Genomic DNA, 18,603 nt, shown 5'->3' with positions numbered 1-18,603 from the left:
ATTTTCTGTGCTTTTAAAAAAGGTATTGACAGAGCCAGACCCCATATTGGATTTTAAGTTCTTTTCAGTTTTGTTGACTCTGCGTTGTGCCATGTCAGCAAACATGCAGGGGTTTCTGAGTAAGTAATGTTGCTTTAGCAAAGTAGATTGTCCGTTTAGCAGTAAGCGTGATGAATATTGGAGGATGTATAGTTGGTGACAATCTCAATGTGAAAGGAGTTGAACAACGGTCTGCAGAATGTCACACATAAGTTTCTGTAGCCCCCTTATTTCAATAAGATTCTGCTAGTGAAAGTGCATGGGGCCTTTTGCACTAAGTTCCTGCTTATGGCATAATGTGTCAGATACGTGCTGTTGTGACTGTTAAAGGCATGCCCCAAACTTCATGTAAATATAGCTTCTTACTTGAGTATTATGTGTGATGTTCTCAGGGTCTCTGTTTTGCAGCAGGTAATTACCCTTTCCGGATGTCAGTTGAGATCTGGTGTGATGCGTCACTGCGCCCCCAACTTTAGGTCCCGGCTTCAAACGCGGCCTAACCGCGGGTAACAATATCAGCCTCTTCCTTTAATATAATGTCTCCGAAATTGTGATTAGAGGGCCTCCGGACCCTCCTCAAGCATTCAGAGGTCTGATTCAGGCATCTTTAACTGTCTTTTGTGGGGTAAGAGAGAGCCCCGCCGACGCCACTTCAGGAACTCTAGTTAGGTGCGGCCATTCAGCACGCCCGCACGCTCCGCCTCAATCGCATAAATTCTGTTTTATGCCTATTAAAAAAACATTCTTAGTTCTCTTGGTGTCTTTATTTGAAAAGCAAGAATGTAAGCTTAGAAGCCGGCACATATTTGGTTCAGCACCTGGGTAGCGCATGCTGATTGGTGTCTAAATGTAGCCACCAATCGGCAAGCGCAACTCAGAGGCTGAACCAAAAATGGGGCTGGCTGCTAAGCTTACATTCCTGACTTTTCAAATAAAGATAGCAAGATAGCGAAGAAAAATCGATAATAGGAGTAAATTAGAAAGTTGCTTACAATTGCATGCTCTATCTGAACCATTAAATACATTTTTTGTATTTTGTGTCCCTTTAAGATAAACTAAATTTGGACATTTTGGTCTGAATATTTCCTAAAGAAATCACTTTTTAAAATTGCATTGCAGTATTTTCAGCACAAAAGTCTTTTTTAGATGTCTGTCTGTATGTGCCTACTAGCTGTGCAAGTATTGCTGCTGATTGGCTCTGTCCCAATTTGCACTCTGGACCACCAGTTTGCACAATCCGTATTTTGCAGTTGTTAAACACATAACATTGCAGGGTCCCTAGTGCTAAAATTTTATGCTCTACAAATTGGAGCATGTAATTTTTTTTTCTTCATTCTTATGACACTTTTCACTAATCATTTAAAAACAAGGCTAGCAACAGTAATCATTGGATCTATCCATAATATTTAAATTAACTGGTTTGGGTGCTCAGAAATATGTCACAGGGAAAAGTGTTTCAGGGAACCACTTTTTGGACTTCTCAAGGAAATTCTTCCATCAGCCATAGTTCACAAACATATATCGCCTACACAGAGTTTCATAAGGGAACATTTCCTTTCTATACATATATGTACACGTACAAACATACATATATACCCATACACATAGCTTGGATTCAGAAAAATTTCAAAATTTAATTTCCTGACCCCCACCCCCAACTTTAACACTTATCAGCCAGTCACAGACTCTTATAGGTATACACTGTGAACTCTTGCACATACTCAGTAGGGGCTGGTGCCAGTAGTGAGCATATAAAACTACTGTGCACAATTTGAAAATGGAAGTAAATTGTAAAGTGTCTATCTGAAATGAAAGTTTCATTTTGACTATAGTGTCCCTTTAATGTTCTCCTTTATGTAGTTCCCTTTAATGTTCACCTATTCACTTAAAGGGACACTCAAATCAAAATAAACTTTTATGATTCCGAAAGAACATGCAGCTTTGACATTTTCCAATTTACTTCCATTATCGCATTTTGCACAGACTTATTATATGCACACTTTCTGGGGAACAAGATCCTACTTAGCATGTTCAAAAGCTCACAGGGTATACGTTTACTAGTATGTGATTGGCTGATGTCTGTTACATGATACAGGAGGCCGAAAAATGGGAGAAAAAGTAAACTTGCCAGCAAAAAATCTACTGCTTATTTGATATTCAGAATAGGTGTTAAATCATTGTCTTTTTGTTATGCACTTGTTAATTATGCAATTCTACTGCATTGGGTGGTCCTTTAATTTGCTTTCTGATGAGAGATTTTTTGATTGTGGCCCTATTTCAAGCCATTTAATAAATAGGCCTGGATACCAAAAAAACTTAAAATCTGCCTATCAAGCAAAGATCTTGCGTGTTTTAATTGTGCGCATGGTGATTGACCATACTGTGCAGTGTGTAAATTTTACCAGTTGTGTGCGGATTTGCTAGGATTTCCTTCTGGCTTTTACACAGTGCATTGTGGTGTTTGCAAGGCAAGGATTCTGCCATTTAATATAATAATAAATCGTTAATACACTATTAAACACAGAATAGAAATATACAGTTCTGCTAAATAGTTTGTTTTGGACATATAGATCTACTTTGGCAATGGAAAAAAATCACTTTTTTGAGATTACAGCCTTATCTTATTGTTTTCTGATGCAAATGCAAGCAAGAAACCCTGATGATTCCATATGAGTATATAATAAGTACATTAGCTGACCTGCTATCATATATTTTTTTATTATTATTATTCTAGCCTGCAGTCTGTAGATTTTGATGCAGTATCTGTCACTCTGAAAGAATTAGTCAACTACGCACTAACCATAAATTCAAACAACCACTCCTGGCTCATTGTTCAAGCTGATATTTATTTTGGTGAGTAAAACATTTTTTTCTGGTTTTGTAGTAAAATAAAGCAAATGTATCTCTTGATTATTTAAATTCAACAACATTGCAATCACTATGCTATAATAAGGAGTTCACTTACCTCCATGGCATTCTGATAGCCAAGAGTATTTATGTTTGTGTAAAGATATATTATCACGCCATCAGTCAGTTTTCTTTAATACTCCTGTATTATTTTATATGTAAGGTAATAAATATTTGCTTAGTTTAAGTTTTTTTACTTTTTCTCTTTAGCAACCAATCAATATTCTGCTGCTCTCAACTACTATCTTCAAGCAGGAGCAGTGTGCTCTGAATTTTTCACAAAGCAAGTACCACCAGAAATATATACAGATCAGGTGAGCAGATATTTACTGTGTAAATCTACCTATACCGTTTGTCATAAAAATATCCTAAAAGCATTACGTGTCACCATACCTTCAGTCTGAAAACAATTACGTTTCTCTAAAAAAATCATATTGTATTTAAATATATTGATTGCCACTGACGAATAGGCTCGAAAACTCTTTTTCTTTCATGTAATTAGCAAGAGTCCATGAGCTAGTGACGTATGGGATATACATTCCTACCAGGAGGGGCAAAGTTTCCCAAACCTCAAAATGCCTATAAATACACCCCTCACCACACCCACAATTCAGTTTTACAAACTTTGCCTCCGATGGAGGTGGTGAAGTAAGTTTGTGCTAGATTCTACGTTGATATGCGCTCCGCAGCAAGTTGGAGCCCGGTTTTCCTCTCAGCTTGCAGTGAATGTCAGAGGGATGTGAAGAGAGTATTGCCTATTTGAATGCAGTGATCTCCTTCTACGGGGTCTATTTCATAGGTTCTCTGTTATCGGTCGTAGAGATTCATCTCTTACCTCCCTTTTCAGATCGACGATATACTCTTATATATACCATTACCTCTGCTGATTCTCGTTTCAGTACTGGTTTGGCTTTCTACAAACATGTAGATGAGTGTCCTGGGGTAAGTAAATCTTATTTTCTGTGACACTCTAAGCTATGGTTGGGCACTTTGTTTATAAAGTTCTAAATATATGTATTCAAACATTTATTTGCCTTGACTCAGAATGTTCAACTTTCCTTATTTTTCAGACAGTCAGTTTCATATTTGGTATAATGCATTTGAATTAATCATTTTTTTCTTACCTTCAAAAATTTGACACTTTTTTCCCTGTGGGCTGTTAGGCTCGCGGGGGCTGAAAATGCTTCATTTTATTGCGTCATTCTTGGCGCGGACTTTTTGGCGCAAAAATTATTTTCCGTTTCCGGCGTCATACGTGTCGCCGGAAGTTGCGTCATTTTTTTGACGTTATTTTGCGCCAAAGATGTCGGCGTTCCGGATGTGGCGTCATTTTGGCGCCAAAAGCATTTAGGCGCCAAATAATGTGGGCGTCTGATTTGGCGCTAAAAAATATGGGCGTCGCTTTTATCTCCACATTATTTAAGTCTCATTTTTTATTGCTTCTGGTTGCTAGAAGCTTGTTCTTGGCATTCTTTCCCATTCCTGAAACTGTCATTTAAGGAATTTGATCAATTTTGCTTTATATGTTGTTTTTTCTCTTACATATTGCAAGATGTCTCACGTTGCATCTGAGTCAGAAGATACTACAGGAAAATCGCTGTCTAGTGCTGGATCTACCAAAGCTAAGTGTATCTGTTGTAAATTTTTGGTAGCTATTCCTCCGGCTGTTGTTTGTATTGATTGTCATGACAAACTTGTTAATGCAGATAATATTTCCTTTAGTAAAGTACCATTGCCTGTTGCAGTTCCTTCAACATCTAAGGTGCAGAATGTTCCTGATAACATAAGAGATTTTGTTTCTGAATCCATAAAGAAGGCTATGTCTGTTATTTCTCCTTCTAGTAAACGTAAAAAATCTTTTAAAACTTCTCTCCCTACAGATGAATTTTTAAATGAACATCATCATTCTGATTCTGATGACTCTTCTGGTTCAGAGGATTCTGTCTCAGAGGTTGATGCTGATAAATCTTCATATTTATTTAAAATGGAATTTATTCGTTCTTTACTTAAAGAAGTACTAATTGCTTTAGAAATAGAGGATTCTGGTCCTCTTGATACTAATTCTAAACGTTTGGATAAGGTATTTAAAGCTCCTGTGGTTATTCCAGAAGTTTTTCCTGTTCCTAATGCTATTTCTGCAGTAATTTCCAAAGAATGGGATAAATTGGGTAATTCATTTACTCCTTCTAAACGTTTTAAGCAATTATATCCTGTGCCGTCTGACAGATTAGAATTTTGGGACAAAATCCCTAAAGTTGATGGGGCTATTTCTACCCTTGCTAAACGTACTACTATTCCTACGTCAGATGGTACTTCGTTTAAGGATCCTTTAGATAGGAAAATTGAATCCTTTCTAAGAAAAGCTTATCTGTGTTCAGGTAATCTTCTTAGACCTGCTATATCTTTGGCTGATGTTGCTGCAGCTTCAACTTTTTGGTTGGAAACTTTAGCGCAACAAGTAACACATCATGATTCTCATGATATTATTATTCTTCTTCAGCATGCTAATAATTTTATCTGTGATGCCATTTTTGACATTATCAGAGTTGATGTCAGGTTTATGTCTCTAGCTATTTTAGCTAGAAGAGCTTTATGGCTTAAGACTTGGAATGCTGATATGGCTTCTAAATCAACTCTACTTTCCATTTTCTTTCCAGGGTAACAAATTATTTGGTTCTCAGTTGGATTCTATTATCTCAACTGTTACTGGTGGGAAAGGAACTTTTTTACCACAGGATAAAAAATCTAAAGGTAAAAACAGGGCTAATAATCGTTTTCGTTCCTTTCGTTTCAACAAAGAACAAAAGCCTGATCCTTCATCCTCAGGAGCAGTTTCAGTTTGGAAACCATCTCCAGTCTGGAATAAATCCAAGCCTGCTAGAAAGGCAAAGCCTGCTTCTAAGTCCACATGAAGGTGCGGCCCTCATTCCAGCTCAGCTGGTAGGGGGCAGGTTACGTTTTTTCAAAGAAATTTGGATCAATTCTGTTCACAATCTTTGGATTCAGAACATTGTTTCAGAATGGTACAGAATTGGTTTCAAGATGAGACCTCCTGCAAAGAGATTTTTTCTTCTTTTCCCGTGTCCCAGTAAATCCAGTGAAAGCTCAAGCATTTCTGAATTGTGTTTCAGATCTAGAGTTGGCTGGAGTAATTATGCCAGTTCCAGTTCCGGAACAGGGGATGGGGTTCTATTCAAATCTCTTCATTGTACCAAAGAAGGAGAATTCCTTCAGACCAGTTCTGGATCTAAAAATATTGAATCGTTATGTCAGGATACCAACGTTCAAGATGGTAACTGTAAGGACTATCTTGCCTTTTGTTCAGCAAGGGAATTTTATGTCCACAATAGATTTACAGGATGCATATCTGCATATTCCGATTCATCCAGATCATTATCAGTTCCTGAGATTCTCTTTTCTGGACAAGCATTACCAGTTTGTGGCTCTACCGTTTGGCCTAGCTACAGCTCCAAGAATTTTTACAAAGGTTCTTGGTGCCCTTCTGTCTGTAATCAGAGAACAGGGTATTGTGGTATTTCCTTATTTGGACGATATCTTGGTACTTGCTCAGTCTTTACATTTAGCAGAATCTCATACGATTCGACTTGTGTTGTTTCTTCAAGATCATGGTTGGAGGATCAATTTACCAAAAAGTTCATTGATTCCTCAGTCAAGGGTAACCTTTCTGGGTTTCCAGATAGATTCAGTGTCCATGACTCTGTTTTTAACAGACAAGAGACGTCTAAAATTGATTTCAGCTTGTCGAAACCTTCAGTCACAATCATTCCCTTCGGTAGCCTTATGCATGGAAATTCTAGGTCTTATGACTGCTGCATCGGACGCGATCCCCTTTGCTCGTTTTCACATGCGACCTCTTCAGCTTTGTATGCTGAATCAATGGTGCAAGGATTACACAAAGATATCTCAATTAATATCTTTAAAACCGATTGTTCGACACTCTCTAACGTGGTGGACAGATCACCATCGTTTAATTCAAGGGGCTTCTTTTGTGCTTCCGACCTGGACTGCAATTTCATCAGATGCAAGTCTCACAGGTTGGGGAGCTGTGTGGGGATCTCTGACGGCACAAGGAGTTTGGGAATCTCAGGAGGTGAGATTACCGATCAATATTTTGGAACTCCGTGCAATTTTCAGAGCTCTTCAGTTTTGGCCTCTTCTGAAGAGAGAATCGTTCATTTGTTTTCAGACAGACAATGTCACAACTGTGGCATACATCAATCATCAAGGAGGGACTCACAGTCCTCTGGCTATGAAAGAAGTATCTCGAATTTTGGTTTGGGCGGAATCCAGCTCCTGCCTAATCACTGCGGTTCATATCCCAGGTGTAGACAATTGGGAAGCGGATTATCTCAGTCGCCAAACGTTGCATCCGGGCGAATGGTCTCTTCACCCAGAGGTATTTCTTCAGATTGTTCAAAGGTGGGAACTTCCAGAAATAGATCTGATGGCGTCTCATCTAAACAAGAAACTTCCCAGATATCTGTCCAGATCCCGGGATCCTCAGGCGGAGGCAGTGGATGCATTATCACTTCCTTGGAAGTATCATCCTGCCTATGTCTTTCCGCCTCTAGTTCTTCTTCCAAGAGTAATCTCCAAGATTCTGAAGGAATGCTCGTTTGTTCTGCTGGTAGCTCCGGCATGGCCTCACAGGTTTTGGTATGCGGATCTTGTCCGGATGGCCTCTTGCCAACCGTGGACTCTTCCGTTAAGACCAGACCTTCTGTCACAAGGTCCTTTTTTCCATCAGGATCTGAAATCCTTAAATTTAAAGGTATGGAGATTGAACGCTTGATTCTTGGTCAAAGAGGTTTCTCTGACTCTGTGATTAATACTATGTTACAGGCTCGTAAATCTGTATCTAGAGAGATATATTATAGAGTCTGGAAGACTTATATTTCTTGGTGTCTTTCTCATCATTTTTCTTGGCATTCTTTTAGAATACCGAGAATTTTACAGTTTCTTCAGGATGGTTTAGATAAGGGTTTGTCTGCAAGTTCCTTGAAGGGACAAATCTCTGCTCTTTCTGTTCTTTTCCACAGAAAGATTGCTATTCTTCCTGATATTCATTGTTTTGTACAAGCTTTGGTTCGTATAAAGCCTGTCATTAAGTCAATTTCTCCTCCTTGGAGTTTGAATTTGGTTCTGGGGGCGCTTCAAGCTCCTCCATTTGAACCTATGCATTCATTGGACATTAAATTACTTTCTTGGAAAGTTTTGTTCCTTTTGGCCATCTCTTCTGCCAGAAGAGTTTCTGAATTATGTGCTCTTTCTTGTGAGTCTCCTTTTCTGATTTTTCATCAGGATAAGGCGGTGTTGCGAACTTCTTTTGAATTTTTACCTAAAGTTGTGAATTCCAACAACATTAGTAGAGAAATTGTGGTTCCTTCATTATGTCCTAATCCTAAGAATTCTAAGGAGAAATCGTTGCATTCTTTGGATGTTGTTAGAGCTTTGAAATATTATGTTGAAGCTACTAAATCTTTCCGAAAGACTTCTAGTCTATTTGTTATCTTTTCCGGTTCTAGAAAAGGCCAGAAAGCTTCTGCCATTTCTTTGGCATCTTGGTTGAAATCTTTGATTCATCTTGCCTATGTTGAGTCGGGTAAAACTCCGCCTCAGAAAATTACAGCTCATTCTACTAGGTTAGTTTCTACTTCCTGGGCGTTTAGGAATGAAGCTTCGGTTGATCAGATTTGCAAAGCAGCAACTTGGTCCTCTTTGCATACTTTTACTAAATTCTACCATTTTGATGTATTTTCTTCTTCTGAAGCAGTTTTTGGTAGAAAAGTACTTCAGGCAGCGGTTTCAGTTTGAATCTTCTGCTTATGTTTTTCATTAAACTTTATTTTGGGTGTGGATTATTTTCAGCAGGAATTGGCTGTCTTTATTTTATCCCTCCCTCTCTAGTGACTCTTGTGTGGAAAGATCCACATCTTGGGTAGTCATTATCCCATACGTCACTAGCTCATGGACTCTTGCTAATTACATGAAAGAAAACATAATTCATGTAAGAACTTACCTGATAAATTCATTTCTTTCATATTAGCAAGAGTCCATGAGGCCCACCCTTTTTTTGTGGTGGTTATGATTTTGTATAAAGCACAATTATTCCAATTCCTTATTTTATATGCTTTCGCACTTTTTTATCACCCCACTTCTTGGCTATTCGTTAAACTGAATTGTGGGTGTGGTGAGGGGTGTATTTATAGGCATTTTGAGGTTTGGGAAACTTTGCCCCTCCTGGTAGGAATGTATATCCCATACGTCACTAGCTCATGGACTCTTGCTAATATGAAAGAAATGAATTTATCAGGTAAGTTCTTACATAAATTATGTTTTCTCCAACATAGGTGTGTCCGGTCCACGGCGTCATCCTTACTTGTGGGATATTCTCTTCCCCAACAGGAAATGGCAAAGAGCCCAGCAAAGCTGGTCATATGATCCCTCCTAGGCTCCGCCTACCCCAGTCATTCTCTTTGCCGTTGCACAGGCAACATCTCCACGGAGATGGCTAAGAGTTTTTTGGTGTTTAAACATTCTGGAACTGAGAGCGATATTCAATGCTCTCAAAGCTTGGCCTCATCTAGCAAAGGCCAAATTCATAAGGTTTCAATCAGACAACATGACGACAGTTGCATATATCAACCATCAGGGGGGAACAAGGAGTTCCCTGGCGATGGAGGAAGTGACCAAGATAATTCAATGGGCGGAGGATCACTCCTGCCACTTGTCTGCAATCCACATCCCAGGAGTGGAAAATTGGGAAGCGGATTTTCTGAGTCGTCAGACATTCCATCCGGGGGAGTGGGAACTCCACCCGGAAATCTTTGCCCAAATAACTCAATTTTGGGGCATTCCAGACATGGATCTGATGGCCTCTCGTCAGAACTTCAAGGTTCCTTGTTACGGGTCCAGATCCAGGGATCCCAAGGCGACTCTAGTAGATGCACTAGTAGCACCTTGGACCTTCAACCTAGCTTATGTATTCCCACCGTTTCCTCTCATTCCCAGGCTGGTAGCCAGGATCAACCAGGAGAGGGCTTCGGTGATCTTGATAGCTCCTGCGTGGCCACGCAGGACTTGGTATGCAGACCTGGTGAATATGTCATCGGCTCCACCATGGAAGCTACCTTTGAGACAGGACCTTCTTGTTCAAGGTCCATTCGAACATCCGAATCTGGTTTCTCTCCAACTGACTGCTTGGAGATTGAACGCTTGATTTTATCAAAGCGTGGGTTTTCAGATTCTGTAATAGATACTCTGATTCAGGCTAGAAAACCTGTAACTAGAAAAATTTACCATAAGATATGGAAAAAATATATCTGTTGGTGTGAATCTAAAGTATTCCCATGGAACAAGATAAAAATTCCTAGGATTTTATCCTTTCTACAAGAAGGTTTGGAGAAGGGATTATCTGCAAGTTCTCTGAAGGGACAGATTTCTGCGTTATCTGTTTTACTTCACAAAAGGCTGGCAGCTGTGCCAGACGTTCAAGCGTTTGTCCAGGCTCTGGTTAGAATCAAGCCTGTTTACAGACCTTTGACTCCTCCCTGGAGTCTTAATCTAGTTCTTTCAGTTCTTCAAGGGGTTCCGTTTGAACCCTTACATTCCGTAGATATTAAGTTATTATCTTGGAAAGTTTTGTTTTTGGTTGCAATTTCTTCTGCTAGAAGAGTTTCTGAGTTATCTGCTCTGCAGTGTTCTCCGCCCTATCTGGTGTTCCATGCAGATAAGGTGGTTTTGCGTACTAAGCCTGGTTTTCTTCCGAAAGTTGTTTCCAACAAGAATATTAACCAGGAGATAGTTGTACCTTCTTTGTGTCCGAATCCAGTTTCAAAGAAGGAACGTTTGTTACATAATTTGGACGTAGTCCGTGCTCTAAAATTCTATTTAGAGGCCACTAAAGATTTCAGACAAACTTCTTCTTTGTTTGTTGTTTATTCTGGTAAAAGGAGAGGTCAAAAAGCAACTTCTACCTCTCTTTCTTTTTGGCTTAAAAGCATTATCCGTTTGGCTTATGAGACTGCCGGACGGCAGCCTCCTAAAAGAATCACAGCTCACTCCACTAGGGCTGTGGCTTCCACATGGGCCTTCAAGAACGAGGCTTCTGTTGACCAGATATGTAAGGCAGCGACTTGGTCTTCACTGCACACTTTTGCCAAATTTTACAAATTTGATACTTTTGCTTCTTCAGAGGCTATTTTTGGGAGAAAGGTTTTGCAAGCCGTGGTGCCTTCCATTTAGGTGACCTGATTTGCTCCCACCCTTCATCCGTGTCCTAAAGCTTTGGTATTGGTTCCCACAAGTAAGGATGACGCCGTGGACCGGACACACCTATGTTGGAGAAAACAGAATTTATGCTTACCTGATAAATTACTTTCTCCAACGGTGTGTCCGGTCCACGGCCCGCCCTGGTTTTTTTAATCAGGTCTGATGAATTATTTTCTCTAACTACAGTCACCACGGTATCATGTGATTTCTCCTATGCATATTTCCTCCTGTACGTCGGTCGAATGACTGGGGTAGGCGGAGCCTAGGAGGGATCATATGACCAGCTTTGCTGGGCTCTTTGCCATTTCCTGTTGGGGAAGAGAATATCCCACAAGTAAGGATGACGCCGTGGACCGGACACACCTTTGGAGAAAGTAATTTATCAGGTAAGCATAAATTCTGTTATTTTAATCATTTTCTTTGATATCACTGAAATATATATGTAGAACTATGTTGCAAAATGTGTAAATAATGTCTATTACTCATGTAAGTTGTTAATATTTTTCAGGTGATTAAAAGAATGATAAAATGTTGTTCGCTGCTGAACTGCCACACACAAGTAAGTATAATATAGTTTATCAACTCTTGTGATGCATTATCTCCATTGCCATCCAATTATATCAACATTCTTCCTAATTATCAGTACTATAAACATGTAGCTGAGTCACTACAAAGGAGTGAAAAAAAGGTGCAGCTAACTCTGTATGTGAGACACACTACTTAGTAGAAGTAACAGAGAAAAAAAAAAGTATAATGAAAAATTTTAAGGTTCAACTAACATGCCATATATTCCATATTATGAATGTTTATTTTTACACTCTTGAATTGTGGCCCACATATTGCCCAGGTGCTCCAGATGTTTTACTATAAGAGGGGTTCTCAGACTGAGTTGAGGCCCATGTTCCCCTCAGAGTGCTGATGTTTTGACAGAGGGATGCATTGGGTAGTGGCACAATTACACCTTATGGGAGTTAGTCACAAGCCTGCCACAGGTGCTGCCTCCTGTTGGGATGTCGGCATACTACTATTCAATTTCCTCTGCTGATATGTTTCAGCAATGGTTTGGCTTTCTACTGGATTCCATTTTATCTCCCAGTAGTTGGGTGCCTATGGATAAGTAATTTTCCTTCTAAATACAGGGAGAGCCCACAGCTGCATTCATTACTTTTGGGAATACAGAACCTGGCCACCAGGAGGAGGCAAAGACACCCCAGCGAAAGGATTAAATACCTCCCCCACCTCCCTCATCCCCCAGTCATTCTTTGCCTTTCATCACAGGAGGTTGGCAGAGAAGTGTAGAAGATTATGGAGTAGTTCCTTATGGAGGGTAGTACTCTTCGAGATCGGACTGGAGTTTTTAGTAGTCTTGTCAGCCTCTCAGTGAGAGCATTGATGAAAGTAAGAGTATGGAGATGCAGGGAGAGTCTTTCTGTGAAACCATCCCGACTCATATTAACAGCTCCATAAGCAATCAGTGATGACAAGTTTCGCTGCCTGCTTTTCTGCACTCAAGTCCATGTCAGAAGCGCCGCTACCATCTGTGAAACTTGAAGGACAGTGTTGCTGTTCCACGGCATAGATTCCGGTAAGATCGTTTCAATTTTTTTTTACATGCTTGGAACGTTAGAAGATAGGGTCTCAGTGGGGCTCCTTTTATCTTTATGGAATCAAGGGTTAATATCTCCGGGCGGGGGGGATTATTGATTATTCATGTTTGTTATTTTGACTGCTTATGTCTAAGTGACGTTGAAGCTCATAGGCTGTTTCGGAATGTACAGGTTATTTTCAAGCTGCGCAGTTTTATGAACTGGTGCGCTTTTCTTAGCGGGAGTGAATCCTGCACGTTGCACCACGTGACCGGGTGCAATCACGTTTTTGTTCCCATTTCTGTATTTCTGACCATGTGACTGTGTAAGGATCCGTTTTCTCTACCTGTCTGGATCATAGGAGGTGGTGAATGGCCCCAGCCATTGGGGGGGGGGGGGGTATAAGGTGCCAGTTGTTTTTTGACCATAATCTACGTATGCCGCAATAGAGTGTTCTCATCTTCCCATGTTGGAACGTTAGAGACCACTGAGCCATCCGTCTCTGAGGATTCAGCGTCCCCTGATGTGTGTTCCCTAACATCTTCTGTTCCTACACAGGTGGTTGCCCCGCATATCATTACCCCTTCTCCCAAAGGAGGCCTTTTTCCACCAGAGGTTACTGCATGGTTTCGCATTGGTAATTTTTCTGGCCTTAGTGCATTTGCATCTTCCTGACACGTGCAAGCCCATGGTCCGGCATGTAAGAGGACTTTGGTATCCGATCAGTCTTCTGGGGAAGTGATGTCCTCTGGTGCTACCGCTAGGGTCAGAGACTCCGAATGCTCGGACAGAGGTAAATTTTGCTTTTAAATATCGAATGGCTCGCCTGCGTGTACTTCTGTTCTGTTTTGGCAACATTGGAGGATCCTATTTCTGATTCGTCAGCTGAATCTCAGTCTGCTGATTCAGATAGCGAACTTGTTTAGATGACCGGAGGGATGGTTATCCTATTCCTTATCGTTTCTATATTGTTATCCTTTGTTTTTCTATCAGATTCCCAGTTCGGATTTCTTGGGAAATTGTGTTGCATGACGGGCGGGACCTGTCGGTGTTCACTTTCCCATGGGCTATCTCTTGTGTGTACTTGCCTAATTTCTTTTCTTATCCGGTTAGGATAAATTTAATTTTTTTCATTTTTATTTTGAGCGTGAGATTATGTTGAAACTCTTCTTAGGAAGACCTTTCGCTCTGGGATTCTGGTATTAGCGATTTTCATGTCGCAATTGATGGAATCTTCCAGTGGAAGTTCTATAACAAAAACAAGAAGGTTGTCTCTGGTTGGGGTGACGTTCCCTCTATATGTCCGAGACTATGTTTAAGCTTCGGAGTTTATATTTCTGTTTTATTATTCTCAGTTTTCTGGCCCTGCTATAAACTTTGAATTTTCTGTTTGATCCTTGAACAGATATGTTGTATCTTTCATAGCGGGCTGGTCCTGGTTGGGTATAGTTATCTCTGTTCTTTTGCGGTTTGTACAGATATGTTGTATCCTGACTAACAGGCTGGTCCTGAGGGGGTACTAGTTGCATCGCTTCTTTCTTCTTCTCAAGAGGTTGTTTTTCGGTCCAGAAGAAGTCCTTCTATCCTGGATGTCAGGCTGGTCCTGGTTAAATCGTCTTGGTTGGGCGTCTGGTATTGGATCATATGTGGTCCAAGTGGCCTACAATACCCTGCTTTGCAAAGCTGTTGACTTGGAGTTTAAATTCTGCTGTGGCAGTTTTCTTTAGGAACTAGGTTTTGCATCTCTTGATGAAGGGAGGACGGGTGACTTGAAGTTTTTTTCCCAGTTCCTTTTCTCAAGGGTGTATTTTCCCCTCTTTTGGTGTTTCATAGGGGTTCTCGTTCTATTTGGTTCTCTATGCTCTCTATGTAGAGCTTATTTCTTCTTCCTCTTAAGGGTTGATATTCGGTTCTTTCTTCCGTTATCAGGGGGATGGATCATTTTCTTTCATCATGTTGAGGAAATCCATTTTTTCTGGACCGTATTGTTTGCAGTATCCTTGTTCTGATTCTAGATTTTCTATGATCTATGGGGGGCTTTTTATACAGTATCCTGTTTTTCAGACAGGAAATCTCCTAGGCCTTTTGAGTTAAAATACTCTATAGGCTTGTCCTGCTGTTTTCCTTCACTCCTTCGTTGGTAATGTGGGTGGGTGATGTTAACAGTCCGATTTTTTTTTGGCTTGGTATGTTGCTATCGATCTCAAGTTTTTCATAGATTTCTGGTTAGTCCGCACCGGTCGCCTGTATGCGGTATCTCTTTCCTTATCTGGGAAACTTTTCTTTGGTCTCTGGGGCAGTTTGTCTTATCACTTCCATGGAAGTGGGAGAGTGTCTTCTGGTCTTCCTTCTGTTTTCTCTTAGGAATCTTTAGTCACTCTTTCTACTCTGAGTACCTGGTTTTCTGAGTTTTTACCAGTTGGGTTCTTTCTGAAGTAGATCCTTTTTCTGACTCGGAGTTCAGCAGGAGGTCGAGGGACTCTCTGTCAGGGTTTTTTCCCTGCTTTGTTTGCCATGTGCTGCTGGCAGCCATGTTACTCACCTCTCTTGCTGAATCTGGTGCAGAGTGTGTGATGCTGCTTATTTCCTGCACGCCCTCTTATGGCCAGACTGGTGTACATCATCCATGTGAGACAGGTTGCAGTCTCAGAATTGTGATGGCATCACTTATTATTTAAAGGGCCTCTGTTCAGTATGCTTTGCCCTTGCGTTGTCTAATACCGGTTTGTGAGTTCCTGTGTATTACCTGGCTGTCTGACGTCCCTCCTGGTTCCTGATCCCTGGCTTGTTCCTGACTCTGCTGTTCTCCTTGTTCCTGATTCCGGCTCATCTGACTATTCGCTTTGGCTCCTGACTTGGCTCGTCTTACTAGCAGCTCTGGCTTTGACTTGTGGACTTTTTATTATTTTTTGTTATTAATAAAGGTGTGATTATTTTTGAACTTCTCGTCAGTCTGATTCCTGGCACCCGGACACTCTCCTTTGGTGTGTCCTTTTGACGAATCTGTACCTTTGGTGGGATCCGATCTAGGTTATGTGGGCATTCGTGCCTATCCTAGTCTTGCTCTTGGGGGATCATGGTCAGGGATTCTTAAAGGGACACTGAACCCAAATTTGTTTCTTTTTGTGATTCAGATAGAGCATGCAATTTTAAGCAACTTTCTAATTTACTCCTATTATCAATATGTCCTCGTTCTCTTGCTATCTTTATTTGAAAAATAAGGAATCTAAGATTTTTTATTAGTTTAGAACTCTGGACAGCACTTTTTTATTGGTGGATGAATTTATCCACCAATCAGCAAGAACAACCCAGGTTGTTCACCACAAATGGTCCGGCATCTAAACTTACATTCTTGCATTTCAAATAAAGATACCAAGCGAATGAAGAAAATTTGATAATAGGAGTAAATTAGAAAGTTGCTTAAAATTTCATGCTCTATCTGAATCACAAAAGAAAATATTTAGGTTCAGTGTCCCTTTAAGTAGATCTCTGGATCTTTTCAGTGCTGGGGAAGTTTAATCTTCCTTCGACTATGTCACCTCTTCTGGGATAATTCAGTCTGTCAGGGGTAGGCATCAGAGTACCTGATTGTTCCTTTTTGTGCTACGACTCTTTTTTTTTGTGGTTGGTCTTCTCCATTATGGGTGCTCCTTATTATGTAGTTTGACAGGGTCCTGACCCCTTGGTGTTTTGATGTATCGTGGAAGGGGTTTTTTGGAAAGGTGTTTTTTTTTTTCTTTTCTCAGCTTGTAGCTGGTCCCTCGTTTTACTATTTGGGTTGACTGCCTTCCCCACCCCCCCTGTTTTGGTGGGGGGTGTTGGTTCTCTATGATTTTATATTTCTTCTTGAGGTTCTCTCTGGTTCTTCCAGGGTGTCCTGGAGAAAGGGTTCTTAGCCGGTTCTTGTTAGGACGGCTAGTTCTTAGCCGGAGGGTTAGCCTGGCTGTCTAACAGACGTGCAGTTACGGGTGGGCTCATCCGTCGCTTTTGCCCCTTTCTGTCTCTTTTCCCCCTCTCTGTCTCTTACCCCCTCTCTGTCTCTTACCCCCTCTCTGTCTCTTACCCCCTCTCTGTCTCTTACCCCCTCTCTGTGTCTTACCCCCTCTCTGTGTCTTACCCCCTCTCTGTGTCTTACCCCCTCTCTGTGTCTTACCCCCTCTCTGTGTCTTACCCCCTCTCTGTCTCTTACCCCCTCTCTGTCTCTTACCCCCTCTCTGTCTCTTTCTCCCCTCTCTGTCTCTTTCTCCCCTCTCTGTCTCTTTCTCCCCTCTCTGTCTCAATCTGTTTTCACCCTCTTTCTCTTTTCCCCCTCTCTTTCTCTTTTCCCCCTCTCTTTCTCTTTTCCCCCTCTCTTTCTCTTTTCCCCCCTCTCTTTCTCTTTTCCCCCCTCTCTTTCTCTTTTCCCCCCTCTCTTTCTCTTTTCCCCCTCTCTTTCTCTTTCCCCCCTCTCTTTCTCTTTCCCCCCTCTGTCTCTCTCTTTCTCCCCTGCATGTCCAGCATCTGTGTAGTGTGTGGCTATTGGCTGGGATGGATTACTGTGTGTGCACTGCAGAACTAGATAGGGGGCCCTTTAAATATTTAGATATGCATAATAATACAACATACAGTATACTTTTCTTATCTATTTAGTCCATTTGCCTGTAATTTAGCTCTTAGAATTAGAAATCCACAAATCCAAGGCTACATATAATTATCTTTCCCTGATTGGCTTTAACAGATAACGTGCAAAACACATACTAACAATATGGTTGTGAGCCTTACTGTTTCTTGGGCATAACATAGCCAGTGTCTCACCAGCCTCTGACCTCAACTCACGTCACTGGAATGGTCACATTTATGTCAGTTCTGCCCAGGAGATGGTGCAGTCTAGGACAGGGAGGCTAAACCTTTTTGAGATGGTGTACTCCAAATAGCTTTCATTTAAAAGATATAAAATTTAAAAAATGAAATTTAAAAAAAGACTGCAATTAAAAGGGGCATTTAAGCAACATTTATGTTTTACTTTTTAGATTATATATAACTCGTCTTTCTGCTACCTTCCTACTCCTTTTTCTGTCCAACCTCTAGGTGATGGAACCAAGTATAAACAACATCTTATGTCATTTAGGCAATTTTTACATGTCATAATACAGCTTATAAAGCTAAAGAGTTGTATATAATTTTTTAATATTTTACTTAATATTTCTTGTTTTAAATAAATAGACAATTATTTGCATTTTAGAACACAAAAAAAAAAGAAACAGGCAGAGAAGATTGTGACTTGCAAGGAAAACGAGTAATTTTTCATATTTTTTTTTTTTTTATATATATATTAATTAAAAACTTTGGTTTCAGAATAAGTTTGGATTTTGTAATACCAGATTTGGGTGTGTGTGTGTATGTATCTGTGAAGATCTTGGTGTGTTTCACTTGCACAAGAGGATATTCGGTCCCAAAAAGAGCTGAATACCGAAAGTAGCCTCTTGCTTCCGCATTTGGCAGTGAATGGAACTGCTGAATGCGCACATCTCTATACAGTGTGTGGATAGATATAAAGATATATATATATATATATATCTTACGAACACCATGACTTCATAAATCCAAGAAAATGTGCAGTATTATTTGACAAGCTTTTCTGATCTTTATGGATGGCTGTCTGAAGTGTGTTCTCATAATTAACATAAGTTAATACATGGTGTTTATTTACAGGTAGCAATTCTATGCCAGTTTCTTCGAGAAGTTGACTATAAAACAGCATTTAAAGCCCTACAGGAACAGAACAGGTAAACCAGCTGTA

The 18,603-nt window shown here is 40.4% G+C and overlaps 1 protein-coding gene across 1 annotated transcript in view; it reads left to right on the top strand.

Annotated features, from left to right (window-relative positions):
• Window positions 1–18,603, top strand: part of INTS8 (integrator complex subunit 8) — a gene marked incomplete in the record, with an annotated part of 407,787 nt that overhangs the window by 317,818 nt on the left and 71,366 nt on the right. Inside the window, 4 exon segments of the mRNA XM_053715214.1 lie at window positions 2,774–2,892; window positions 3,157–3,260; window positions 11,747–11,797; window positions 18,516–18,589. Of these exon segments, the coding sequence (XP_053571189.1) occupies window positions 2,774–2,892; window positions 3,157–3,260; window positions 11,747–11,797; window positions 18,516–18,589 (348 nt within the window).

Source organism: Bombina bombina, chromosome 5 (assembly GCF_027579735.1).
Source record: "Bombina bombina isolate aBomBom1 chromosome 5, aBomBom1.pri, whole genome shotgun sequence".
NCBI classification, from domain to species: Eukaryota; Metazoa; Chordata; class Amphibia; order Anura; family Bombinatoridae; genus Bombina; species Bombina bombina.
Note: the sequence above shows the minus strand (reverse complement) of the source record. Positions and strands in the feature narration are given on the sequence as shown.